This window comes from Myxine glutinosa, chromosome 1 (genome assembly GCF_964187855.1).
Source record: "Myxine glutinosa chromosome 1, kmMyxGlut1.1, whole genome shotgun sequence".
NCBI classification, from domain to species: domain Eukaryota; kingdom Metazoa; phylum Chordata; class Myxini; order Myxiniformes; family Myxinidae; genus Myxine; species Myxine glutinosa.
The window spans coordinates 330,023,059-330,036,850 of NC_136261.1; the positions used below are offsets into that span (position 1 = coordinate 330,023,059).

Genomic DNA, 13,792 nt, shown 5'->3' on the forward strand with positions numbered 1-13,792 from the left:
GCATGTAGCTTCAGTAAATATATACTTTATTAACCAAGTGTAATAATTCATCAAAAGGTGCAAGGATTGTTTCTGCATTAAAATAGAGATTTTAATTCTGAATTTGTCTGCTACACACCTGTCAGCATCTCCAACTGCCAGCGGAACGGTGTCCCTCATGGCTGCCAGGCCGTCCGGCCTGCGGTGCAGTCTCCGGGAGTAGAGACTCAGGCCTCCATCTGTCATGTACCTGTGACACAAAGGGTTGGGTTTGATAGACGTTTACAGCTACCCATCACCTTGTAAAGTGTGGAAATATAATTTGCAGCCTTTACTAAAGTTTTATTGCTTGAGGGACTATTATTAACTTCTCAAGCAATGATCTTTAAAAGCAACACACCTAACCCTGTCATTTTGAAATTGTTAAAATCATTGCTGCAAGGCCTTCCATGGAATTCTGTGCAGCTCACTTGGCAGAAAATGTGAATATCCTCAATTTATTGCAGTGATGCGCATTGTATACTTTTCTACAATCTTTGGGGTTCGTTGAGGAGCCTTTTAAGGGCCTTCAAGGGTATTTGTGAAGCTTGTACATAAATCACATGCATGGCAAGGACATCTGGACATCAGGGTATTTTTCCCATCTGCGGAACCACTTTCCACTCCTCCCTCCAGGACATCAAGCAGGCAGTGCAATACCACCTCCCGTCCTCCTCTATCCTGACCCATGATCTTTATTACCCCCATTAACCGTTCCTTACTTATTGTTTTCAGTGTTTCCGTCTGTTCTCTCGCTCTCTCTCTTCCTTTATTGTACGTTATACCTTTGCCGGTTGTGCCCAATTGTCACCTCGCTTAGCCCCACTACTGCCAATTTAACCTTGCTCTTCCATGAGCCTAACTCTTCTGGAGAAAAACAAACAAATTACAAGGGACACTCAAAATGTCCCCATAACAAGATGCTCACACCAGTCCAATAAGCGCCAACTGTTTCTTTATTTATTTTTCAAATATACGTGCATGATTTGCAAATATTTTTTTTCTTCCAAATTGTATGTATGTATGGAATGAAAAAGAATAAAAACGTTTCCATTTATTGGACTACTAGTAAAAAGCCAGTCAATAATGATGGAAGTATGCACGCATGATGTACTTAAGTCAGGCCGGATTTCGTGTAAGGTCGTATCTTTGTCCCCATGGCGAGGGGTGACTCACAGATACCGGTAGCGGTGCAGCCTAGTGAGCGTGCCAAAGTCTGAAGCCTCGGCCTCGTATAAGGTGTGCTTATATCTTCTTTATTGATTAGACATCGTACGGACGTAAATGAACACTCGTTTTACTCCGCACTTTAAAAATTTTAGCCACACTATAAGTGAGCTTTGCGGGATATCCCACCAGATGTGTAAACAAGTCAACCCCACGAATTATAGAATGCAAATGCTTCATTAAATATATTATTGAAATTAGCAGATACGCTCGATACGGCATCATCCGACAACATCCCCCACAAACCTGGTGTTGTCTTTTTTTTTCTTTTTTCTTTGTAAGCATTTTTAATGAAACTTTTATCATGTGCATTTGCGTTAAAAAAACATTTTAAACTTTAAAAATTTTCCTCAATGAATCAGAAACCTCAGGGAACCTATAACATATCCCTCTTTTCCCCATTGAAACAATGTCGTGGCATACATTCACGGGACTTTCATCGACCTGGATGGTACCGGACCAATCACCACCCCTCGGGGTAGGGCCTCACGGACCTGCCTGCTTGGTGTTGCTCGGCTGGCGGAACCAGCGGTAGTTGAATGTCCTGGTTCGGGTTGCTTTTATTTAGTGTTATAATGACTCACCCATTGCTTGGCTGGTAGTGTGTGTGTAGTGCAGTGTCATAAGGAACCAAAACCACCGTTTAGAGGCCATTTTTCCCCGCAAAGCGGGGATAAGGAACAAAGGATAAAAATCAGAGGCATTTACATACAGGGGATTTACCCTTAACCCCCACCTTATAAACATAGCGCCACCCCTCGCCATGGGGACAAAGATACGACCTTACACGAAATCCGGCCTGACTTATGTACATCAAGGTGGCTACACGACATATGGAGCACACTACCCTATTCAATCCTACCTGGCCCGAAGGTAATCCATTGCCTACCCCCTCACTTTATTTTACTTACTCATTGAGACTCACAGATACATGTGCAATATGTTTGTGAAGTGCACCATGCTGCCTTTTGTTTAAATCTGTCAGTGAAGTAACGGGTATTATAGACTAGTGGTGATAAAACTGATAAAATACGGACCCCTTGACCTTCTCTTATCAAAGAAGTTGCCAAGTTTAATTTTTATAACTAGATATTTTTTCTCGAGCACAACCTACTACACCAGCACGATACAATCTGTGCAAGCTGCAATTGTTGTTTATCTTAGCTTACTTTGTGACACTATTGCTGCGTTTCCATTACAAGTCTCAAAAATGCAGTAATATGACGCACGTAAAAATAATTACTCAGCAGCCACAAACATTTCCTCCCATTTACCACACTATTTACCAACAGCCCGATAATCCACCCAAAAAGCTTACCCACTGGGCATTTCTTCACCCCTAAGACTCTTCCCCAAGACATCGCCGTCACTCATGTATCCTGCCACATCTCCTCCGATTGCAGGCATTCCAATGTCTTCCTTTCGTTCTGAGGAATCTGTAGAGCCGACACCGACTTGGCCTGAGGGGCATGGGCCTCGTCTTAGGAACCGTCCTACTGTTGCTGGAGGACCAGCTGCCACTCCCGTCGCTTCTGGCTGTGCAAACCGGTTGGCATTGGCACGGGGAGGGTAGCCATTGCCCAACGAGGGTGCATCCCCGGCTTGCAGCCGAGGACTGGCGGCCTGCGCCAAGCGCCATGACCGGGGGGCTGTGGCAGTGGTTCGACCTCCCATGCCACGTCCACTCACCTCTGTCGTGACGCTGCTGTCAAACGTCGTCTCAAGTGTACTGCAAGGGTTGTGGAGGAAAACATGGTCAATGTGATGATTCAACTCCATGCGCTTTTCAGAAATTATGTAACATTTGGGAGGTCATGCACTTCCTTAATGGCCGAGAGCCTATACAACAAGTCATTGGTAGGCAGTATAAAAGCTTCGTATATTTTATGCTCAAATCCAACAATGTAACTTACTGTTCTTGCATTTACGAAAATAAGATTTCAACCAAACTGTTATTTGCTAGAGGATCTGTGCTCTGGATGTTGTTTTTGCCAACATTAAAATCCACAATTTGCCTTTTATTTGAGTTTGATTGCAGTAGAAGATCAAAGAGTCAGATCCATGGTTTCCAGAACGCTCTTCTTTTACAAGGACAAAACAAGGAACAAGGAGGAAGAAAAGCAGATCAAGAACAGGCAATCTCATGCTCTTATTATTGCAAAGTGAATGGTTTATAGTTTTGTTTACATTTGTAGGCCTACTATTTGATGCCAATAAAGTCTGTTAGTTATGAAGCAAGTTTTACTTGATGGCCTTGTTTCCATTACTTCTCTCCTTTGCTTTCTGAGTTTTTTGTTTGACATTGTCCTGAATAATATAAATGATTTATTGTTTTGCTCACCATAAATGACACGTGGGACACTGCGACATAATGAGGCCTCAGCTCAGATGTAAAATCGTTCAGTTGCGTTTTTTCGAGATTAACTGCTCAAATATATGATCCTCAAATATGTAGATCCACCTTTGAATTGAAAACCCAAATATGTAGATCCACCTATGGACTGAGTCCATGTCCACCTGCTTTGTGTTATACCTGTTTGCCATTTAACCCTGACATCTTGTTTCTTATTCACAGCCTCCATCCATTACTGCGAGAGGGAAAAGTGTATGGAGGTGATGTTTGCTGTCTTCCAGGGTACTGGAAAGGTGCCTGGAGTGAATGACAGAGTGGAAAGGACAGACCGAAGAAGTGCCAGTTTGGTGGAACACTTTTTGAGAACTTGGACGACGATACCCTCAGAACCTTCATACACAAATGAGATGTCAAGATCATCCAGAAGCCTATTGGCATTCCCAGGTAGAAATCACAAAGCATCTAAGTGGCAGTGGCTAAGGGAAGCCGAAGATGCAAAGGGGAGGGATTGGTTTGGAACTCTCACTTTGGATGCAAATCCTGAGATTGATACATTCTGCCTCATCACATGCAGAGTCGACTGTCGAGCCATCTATAGAGCGAGCGGATTGAGGCAGTAAACACACCAGAGACAGACTTCACCAGCTGCAACGAGGTCTTGGAAGAGGGAAACAGCTCAGACTGGAACAGAACTCGGTAGAGCGTATACCTCCGCCAGGCTGAACAGTTTATGTTTTGTACCCCATTGATAGGCCAGCTCCAGATTCGGACCTGAACCAAAAATCTAATCGGCTTGTTTTTGTCACATCACCAACTCATCCACCAAGTTTAGTCATAACTCGTCCATAACCTTTTTTAATATCATGTTATATATCGCTTTTCGCCCGATCTCTCAATGGTGAAGAATCACTTAAAAATTAAATAATTATCGTATCCGAATGCACATTCAGATCTTCACCAAAATTTAATCAATTAGTCCTTGTCGCACACCCAACCTGTCCACCAAGTTTCGTCCAAATCTGTCCAGACATTTTTAAGATATCGTGCTATTTATCGGTTTTAGCGCGATTGATCAATGGTGAAGAATCACTTTAAAAATTCTCCGATCCGGATCCGGACTCAAATCTTCACCAAAATTGAATCAACTCTTCCTTGTCACATACGCAACCCGTCCACCAAATTTCGTCCAAATCCATCCACAACTTTTTGAGATATCCTGCTATGTATCGTTTTTGGCCCTATCTATCTCCCAATGGTAAAGAATCACTTTAAAAATTCTACCAGCCAGATCCAGAACCGGATCTTCACCAAAATCTGCCTCTCCGCAAAATTTCGTCTGAATCCGTCCACAACTTTTTGAGATATCCTGTTCACAGACAGACAAAAACAGACAGACAGGGGTGAAAACATAACCTCCATCCACCTTCAGTGGCAGACGTAAAAATTCATCTTCGAGATGAGCAAGGCACTGGATTGCATTCTAGTTTTTTTGAAAATGTATGTTTACTGTGGCTTTGCAGAGTAACCTTTCCTTTGCAGAGGTTTCCTTTACTTCAAACGGAATGTTAAACAAAACCAGAGATTATTTCATGACTGTGATGTGCCACACAAATGTATGAAACACGATTCCTATGTGTTGTATTAAACAAGATTTACCCACCATCACTTCAAATAAGTGGCAAGGGCATTGGCGAAATGTTGCTTCAAACCAGATGAACAAACAGTTGGAAGTTTATTCCTCAAGTAATGGAAAAAACTTCCAATTAAATACGGACCAAGCAGTCTGCCAAAATACTCTCAATTTTCTTGTTTATCATTTGAAATAAAAAAAAACTAGGACTATAATACGATGTAAAACCTCAGAACAATTCAAATTAACAAAATAATTTGGATTCAATTACAAGACGTTCCTAAATTGGTTAAAACTCTGGAAGGCGTTTTGACGTCTCTCTCACGGAAAAGTCATCCTCAAAAGACTCTTTTTAGATTAATAATAACTGTCCATCTGTTAAGCACAACAACAACAACAACAACAACAGGCATTTTAAGGCCATTTTCCCTGCAAGAGCGGGGGTTAGCCTTGCGGTCCCCATGACAATCTTCTCCATTTTGCCCTATTTTCTGCATCTCCCCTTGTTAACCCCCTTGCCCGCATTTCTTCTTCGACCATCTTTAGCCAAGTCTTTCTCGGTCTGACCCCGTCCTCTACTTCCTTCTACATTCATTTCCATCACTCTTCTCAACCAGTCACTTTCATATTTCCTCGACACATGACCAAACCATTTCAAACTGTTTCTCTTCACAGCATCAATCACAGGCTCTATTCCCATCATCTTTCGCAATTCATCATTTGTGTTCCTCTCTCTCAACGATACTCCACAAATCCACAGAACCATTCGCATTTCCACCCTTTCCAGCCTTCGGTGCTGCTCGACGTTCATTACCCATGTCTCGCTCCCATAAATCATAACACTTCTCACACATGCAGCATACACCTTTCCCTTCAGCTTCAACGACACTCCCGTCCTCGTCAGCACGCCACTCAGTTCCCGAAACTTCTTCCATGCACATCTCACTCAAGCAACCGTTGCCGAGTCTGATCCACCTTCTCCATTCAGCATGTCTCCTAGGTAACAAAATGTTTCAACACCTTCCAGCTTCATGCCGTCTCAAAGATCCAACTCAACAAACATTTCCTTCTCTGTTCTCATTCGTTTATTCATTCTTATTCGTTCGTTCGTTCGTTCTTCGACCACGTGTTTCTCCCCCATTTCCCCAGATAGTTTTCACTGTTATTAACCTTCAATGTTTACACTTTCCCCTCAAGTTATGTATTCCGTCATATTTTATAACACCTTTTTCTTCTTCTTCTTTAACAGGCTGCTTTCGACTTGCTCACCAAATCAATTCATCCCCAAAAAAATATCCATCTCCTATAGTGCCTTTTTTCTACATTCCCTAAACTCTCCTGCACTCCATCCTCCATCCAGCGTCCTTAAACGTATTTTTAACTCGAAGGTCACAAGAAACTCATTTTGCAATAAATGTTCGTTTCCCATAAATCGTACACTTTCTAAAATCCAATCTCACCCCTCCCCTCCAAATCTTCCCCATAACCCCTCCCCTCCAAATCTTCCCCATCACCCCTCCCCTCCAAATCTTCCCCATCACCCATCCCTTTCAAATCTCCCCCCTTGCCCCCTCCCTCCTAAACTACCCCCTCACCCCTCCCCGCCAAGACGCCCCCTCGCCCCTCCCCTCCTAGACTCCTGCCTCACCCCTCCCCTCCAAATCTCCCCCATATCCCATCCCTTTCAAATCCCTCCCCTTGTCCCTTCCCTCCCAAACTCCCCCCTCACCCCTCCCCTTCAAATCTCCCCACCCTCATTGCTTCTCAATTTCCCCCCTCTCACTCCCCCTCCTCAAAGCATCCTCCCCGCTTCTTCCCCCTTCCAACTCTGACCTCCATCTCCCCCAACCTTCTGCCTCGCTCTTCCCCCTCCTCAAATAACACCTCATTGTGCCTCACCCAATCACCATCAAACCTTTTGTCCGCCCCATCCTTCCCTTTCTCCGAGCTATTCTGAGGTCTCTGACACACCTTCGACAGCTCTCCCTACCTCTTCCACCTCTTCCACATCTTACCCTACCCTCCTCTCCCCTGTTCTGTATCTGATGCTCCCCCTTCCTCTTCATTAACGGTATGGACCTCAAACATCCGGGGCCTTCGTTCAAACTTAACTGATCTCTCCATACAGGTTGCTTCTGTCAAACCAGACGTGATCTGCTTAACAGAAACTTTCCTCCTTTATGTCTCTGATTCCTTAGTATCTCTCCCGGGCTACTCCCTCCTCCGGTATGATAGACCTGAGCCTCGTCCTGGAGGCGGGGTTGCTATCTTTATCAAAAACTCTCTTCCTCACTCGCCCTGCACTGCACTCTCTCCACCTCACCCCCAGGAATACCTCTGGCTACAGCTTCCCCTTCGCTCCCACCTCTTGTTCATATGTGTGTTGTACCGTCCACCAAACAGTGATGATTCCATCTACATCTCGCTGTCTGATAATATGGACCAACTTCTATCTACTCATCCCAACTCTCTCTGCTTCATATGTGGTGATTTCAACTGTCATCATGCCAGTTGGCTGGGTGTGGGTACCTCTCTCACCAGCCATGGCTCCTCAGCAAAGGGCTTCTGCGACTCACTGGGACTGACACAATCTGTCAATTTCCCGACCCGGATCTCAGTCAACGGAACATCTTCTCTTCTGGACTTGGTTATGACTAACTTCCCTGAAAATGTCTGCTGCTCTTCTTCTGCTCCAATCGGATCATCTGATCATGTCCTTGTTAAAGTGGACATCTCTCTGACCATCCTCAGGGAGCCTGCTCAGCGTCGACGAGTCTGGCATTTCACTCAGGCCAACTGGCACGGTCTTCAAGCAGCCATCAATCATGTGGACTGGTCTCCCATCTCTACCACCTCTGACATCAACTCATCCTGGGAATTCTTCCAAAGTAAATTGCTCTCTCTCATGCACAGATTTATCCCATCTCGTCTTCAGTTGTCATACCCTTCCTCCCGAGCATGGTACACGGAATCTTGTGGTGAGGCTGTTGCCCAGAAACAACTTGCCTTCGTCTCCTGGAAAGCAAATCCAACGGAAGGAAATCTCATTTCCTTTCACAAAGCCCGAAACAAGTGTGTGTCCACCCTCAGGAGAGCCAGGAAACAATATCTCTCCGTTCTCAAGACCGAACTCTCTTATCTGTCTCCCTCTTCCAAATCCTGGTGGCGTCTGGTCAAATCCGTTTCTGGTGTTTGTTCCCCCTCCATCCCCTCCCTTACCTCAAACGGCTACACAGCTGACTCCGCACGTGAAAAAGCTGAATGCCTCAACTCTGTGTTTGCCTCTAAATCTTGTGTCCCAAACCCATCCCTCTCTGTACCCACCATACCCAGTCGTACCCTGCTGCTCCTGGACTCCGTGTCCTTTCCTCCTGACAAGGTGGAAAAGTTTCTGTCAACCCTCGACTCTGATTCTGCAACTGGACCCGACGGCATCAGCCAACGGGTCCTAAAATCCTGCTCTGCTGCTCTATCTCACCCTCTCTCTGTTCTCTTCACCCTCTCTTTTGCTCAAGGTCAACTGCCATCTGCTTGGAAATCAGCCAACATCACCGCTTTGCACAAAAAAGGTGCAAAAACAGATCCTAGCAACTACAGACCAATCAGCCTTCTCCCAATTATCAGCAAAGTCATGGAATCCATCATTGCTTCGGATATGAAATCTTTCCTCTTCTCCAATGGCTTGATCTCTGATCATCAATTTGGTTTCAGACCAGGTCACTCTACTCTGGACATGCTGCTTCTGCTGTCTCAACAATGGATGGAGGTCCTCAATGCCAAACAGGAAATTAGAGCTGTCTCCCTCGACATATCACGTGCCTTCGACACGGTCTGGCACCCCGCTCTGCTCACCAAACTCTCCTCCTTTGGTATCCATGGAAATCTCCACGCATGGCTGGCGGACCTCCTCTCTAGTCGTCGTCAACGTGTGGCCCTGAATGGGTCTCTCTCATCTCCTCTTCCTGTTCAGGCTGGAGTTCCCCAAGGCAGTGTTCTGGGCCCCGTGCTTTTTCTGGTCTTCATCAATGATCTCTCTGACTCTCTTGAAAATCCTCTCTATCTCTTTGCTGATGACTCCACTCTCTGCCGCTCCATTCCTCTTCCCTCAGATCGGCAGTCTGCAGCCTCCTCACTCTCTGAAGACTTGGACAAAATCACAGACTGGTCAAACAAGTGGAACATGTCTTTCAATCCTGACAAATCTCACACTCTTACTATGTCTCTCCGAAAAGATCGACTGGACAACCCTCCCATCTACTTTCTCAACAATCCTCTCCAAGAAGTTCTGTCGCTCAAGCTTTTGGGTCTCACTATCTGCCATGATCTTTCTTTGGAAAACCACATTTCCAAGCTGGCCTCCAAAGCCAGTCGCCGACTGGGCATCCTCCGTCGTGCGAAGTCCTTCCTCGGCACACCTGAGTTCCTCACCACATACAAGGCTTTCATCCGCAGCTCAATGGAATACTGTTCTCCCCTATGGGCCGGTGCTCCTGCCTCACACCTAGCTCGGCTTCACGCTGTTGAAACCAAAGCTTTCAGAATTATTGGAATCTCCCGCGATGAAGCTATCTCTGAGGGCCTTTCACTCACTCACCGCAGGCAGGTAGGTGGTCTTTCTGTCTTCTACCGACTCCTCTCCGGCCTTGCACCCCCAGCTCTCTCTGTGCTCTGTCCCCCAAATATTCCTACAGGTCGCACAAGATCTGCCAGCAACCCTCTGATGGTTAAACTGCCGAAATCTCGGCTCTCTGCTCACCTTCACTCTTTCATTCCTCTTTTCTCCCACCTCTGGAATAAACTCCCTCACTCCCTTCAATCCCACTCCTCCCTCCAGGTCTTTAAAACAGCTGTTCACCACCATCTCTTATCTTCCCCCATCCAAAACCTTGATCTTTTCTACCCCCGCTAATTCACCCCAGATCCACCTTGTTTGAAATTCCAACTTCTTTCCTGGAAGTCCTGGCAGTGTCCATATGTTTTATACCTCTCCCACCGCCCCCTTCCCATGCCCCCCCCCCCCCAAAGCCCTCGCCCTCTCTCAGATCTCTCGATGTCTCCATGTCTCTCGGTCCCTGCTCTCAAATGTTGTGTTTGTGTCCTTCCCCCTCTCTCCCCATCTTGTCTACCGCTCCCGATGTTATATGTTTATGTGTCGGTTTGTCTTTCTGTGTGATTAATGTTCGCTCTTTCACGAGCCTCGATCTTGTATACAAAAAAAAAAAAAAAAAAAAAAAATCTGCAGCTCCCACTGTGCACACCTTACACTTGAATGTAGCTGCCACACTGGTTAATGACCCTCTCAAACCACTACATTTTTGATTAACCCACTCAGCGCACATTGTACATTCAATGGAATTCACTCCGACACCCTTCCTGCACAGAGCACACGGCCACTTCCCAGTTCTTTCTACCTCACCACATGCTTTACCACTTGCCATCACCTTCGTTTTTCCGATATTCACCTTCAGACCTTTTGTCCCCATACATTCCTTCCACTTGTTCATCTTCTCCTTCAGTCCATCCATACTTTCTGCAATCAACACCAGATCATCTGCATACAACAACTCCCACGTTTTTTGTATTTTTTTGTATACAAGATCGAGGCTCGTGAAAGAGCTAAAAACCCTCCTTTACGTTCCGAGCGGTAAACCCTCCTTTACGTTCCGAGCCAGCACCTCCATCACAGCTACAAATAGTAGTGGACTTAGTACCGACCCCTGATGCACTCCCACCTTGACCTCAAACTCACCACTGTTCCCGTCCTTCGTCCTTATAGCTGTGCGCGCTCTTTTGTACATTGCCATCACTACTTTGATCAACCATTCCTCCACTCCTAACTTCCTCAATGCCCCTGTCACTACTTCGCGTGGAACCCTATCGAATGCTTTCTCCAGATCAACAAACCCAAGAAACAACTTCTTCCTCTTCTCCATGTACTTCTCCTGCAACTGCCTCACAATAAAAAGTGCGTCTGTCGTTCCTCTTCCTGGCATAAATCCAGAACTGCATTTCGTCAATCTTCACTTTCTTCCTTATCCTCCGCTCCAACACCCTTTCCAATACTTTCATTCCATGCTCCAATAACTTTATCGCTCGATACGAGCCACAGTCCAGAGGGTCACCTTTCCCCTTGTATAGAGGGACGAGGGTACTCAGTTCCCAATCCACTGGAATGTGGCCTTCTTTCACCACCAGATTGCAGATCTCTGTCATTCTCTTCACACCCCAATTTCCTGCTGCCTTCAACATATCTCCCACAACTCCCGTCGGCCCTCCCGCTTCTCTACTCTTCATTGCTTTTATCGCTTCCTCACCTTCCTAAAACTGGGTTACTCTCTATGTTGCCATCCTATTCATTCTCTGCATTCAACAGTATTTCCAGATATCTCTTCCATCTTCCTTTAATTACATCTGGGTCCACAACGATTTGTCCCACTTCATCCTTCAAGCAACTCACCCCCATCACATCACACCTCTCTTTCGCTATCTGCTTTCCAATCCTGAATACCGCTCTCTGATCCTCTTCCAAATCCAAGCATTCTCCGAACATTTTACGACATGCCTTATGCGCCTTTGCTACCTCTTTCTTTGCAGCCTTCTTGGCTGCCTTATAACTTTCATGCTCTGCCTTTTCTGCCCCCATACCCTTCGCCTTCTGCCACTCCTTGAACTTCTTCCTCTTCTCGTCAATCTTCTTTCCAACTTCATCATCCCATCACCATGTTTCCGAGTGCCTCGGTGGTCCTTTTGTCCATCCACATACCTCACCAACGGCTCCCAACAGACTATCTTTCATTGACATCCAACCACTTTCAAGCTCAACCACATCATCCTCTACCATACTCAGCCTCTCTTATAATGCCTCCCTCACTGTCACCTCTTTCAACCTCCACACCTTCATTCTCGGTTGGTATTTCACCCGCCGAGCTCTCCTCGCACCTTTCACCCTTATGTCGCAGACAACCAAGTGGTGCTGTGAAACAGCCTCCTCCCCCGGGATCATCTTTGTGTCCCGGAGGGAGATGCCCCCTATCTCGCCTACGCACCAGCAGGTAGTCAACGGTTGTCGTCGACCCAACTGACGTGTATGTAACAAGCTTATTATCCTCGTTATGGAACTGAGTATTACAAATCAACAAATCAGCTCCATCAGCAAACTCCAAAATCCTTTCACCTTCTCCATTTCTCACACCATATCCGTAACCCCCATGAACACCCTCAAAACCGTCCATACTCCTGCCTACATGTGCATTTAGGTCTCCTCCTACCACAACAACTTCCTCATCTTTCACGTTTTCCATCAGCTTCTCTATTGAACATCAGAACGTGTCCTTCTGTTCATCGCTCTGACCAACCTGCGGAGAATATCCCGAGATGACGCTCACCAAGAGCTTTCCAATCATCATTTTCACCATCATCAACGTTTCACTCACTCTCGTCACACTCACCACACTGTCTACAAACTCCTCAGAAAACAGGACACCAACACCATTCACGCCCTCCAGGCACCCTTGCCACATAAACTTGTATTTCTGTCCCTGCCTACCGTTCACCATTCTCACACCACTTCCCTTCCATCTCGTCTCCTGCACACAACATATGTGCACTCTTCTTCTGACCAATACTTCCACCACTTCTCCTGATCTCCCTGTCATCGTCCCTAAATTCCATGTCCCAAACCTCAGAAACCGATCTCCACGTCGGGCATCAGACGTTTCGTCGTCATAAATGGAGTGATTTCCACCCTTGCTTCGATCGGGTTCCCCACCTTGAGTTTTGACGAGAGGGAGTGGGGTCCCCCACGGGGTACTTCGGGCTGTACCCTGCCCATATGTAGTTGTAATTGGCATGGTTCTCTTTTTGAGGCAATGTTTTTATGGCCGGATGCCCTTCCTGACGCCAACCCTTTTAGTCGCCTTTTACAACACGCAGGGATACGGTGTACCTATTCTAAACCGGGGTACACACACCGTCTGTTAAACACAGTCATTTCATATTTAGGATGGAGGACTCAAAAACATGTAATTAGATTTTGCATGCAGCAAAAAAAGACAATTCGTTAAAAGAAACAGTTCAGAGTTATTTTTTGAAAATTTGGAGAAGAATCACAAAATAAAGTGTAAATACAGTATGAGGATCGGTATTTGCACATTCACTATAACCTCAACCCAACTCCTGTCCCCATGTACATGCACAATGTACATACGCAACCTGCCTGAAACCCCCTCCTCCCCTACCCCCTCCTTCCCACCAAAATTATTAATTGTTCAATAGTAATAAATAATGCTATGTAACTTGTGGTTTAATATCAATCCCATATAATAATAATAAGAATCATATTCTATTTGTTTGTTTATCTGTCTGTCTACCTGACAATTTCCTGTTAAACTACTCGCCTGGAGACCATAAAACACATTTCATTATTAAAAGGTCATTGTTTGATGAGTTCCAGTTGCATGTTATTTTTCCCATTACCAATGACCTTGTTTTTTGTTTTTTTACTATTGACGTTACTTAAACCACTATTTTTACTGAAGAATCGTGAGATTCCATTATCTTGTGAG

General features: G+C 45.5%; 1 protein-coding gene across 1 annotated transcript in view; it reads right to left on the reverse strand.

Annotated features, from left to right (window-relative positions):
* Positions 1–13,792, reverse strand: part of LOC137412026 (neuron navigator 2) — a gene marked incomplete in the record, with an annotated part of 519,476 nt that overhangs the window by 238,864 nt on the left and 266,820 nt on the right. The window contains 2 exon segments of the mRNA XM_078769766.1: positions 119–229; positions 2,564–2,974. Coding sequence (XP_078625892.1) covers positions 119–229; positions 2,564–2,974 — 522 coding nt within the window.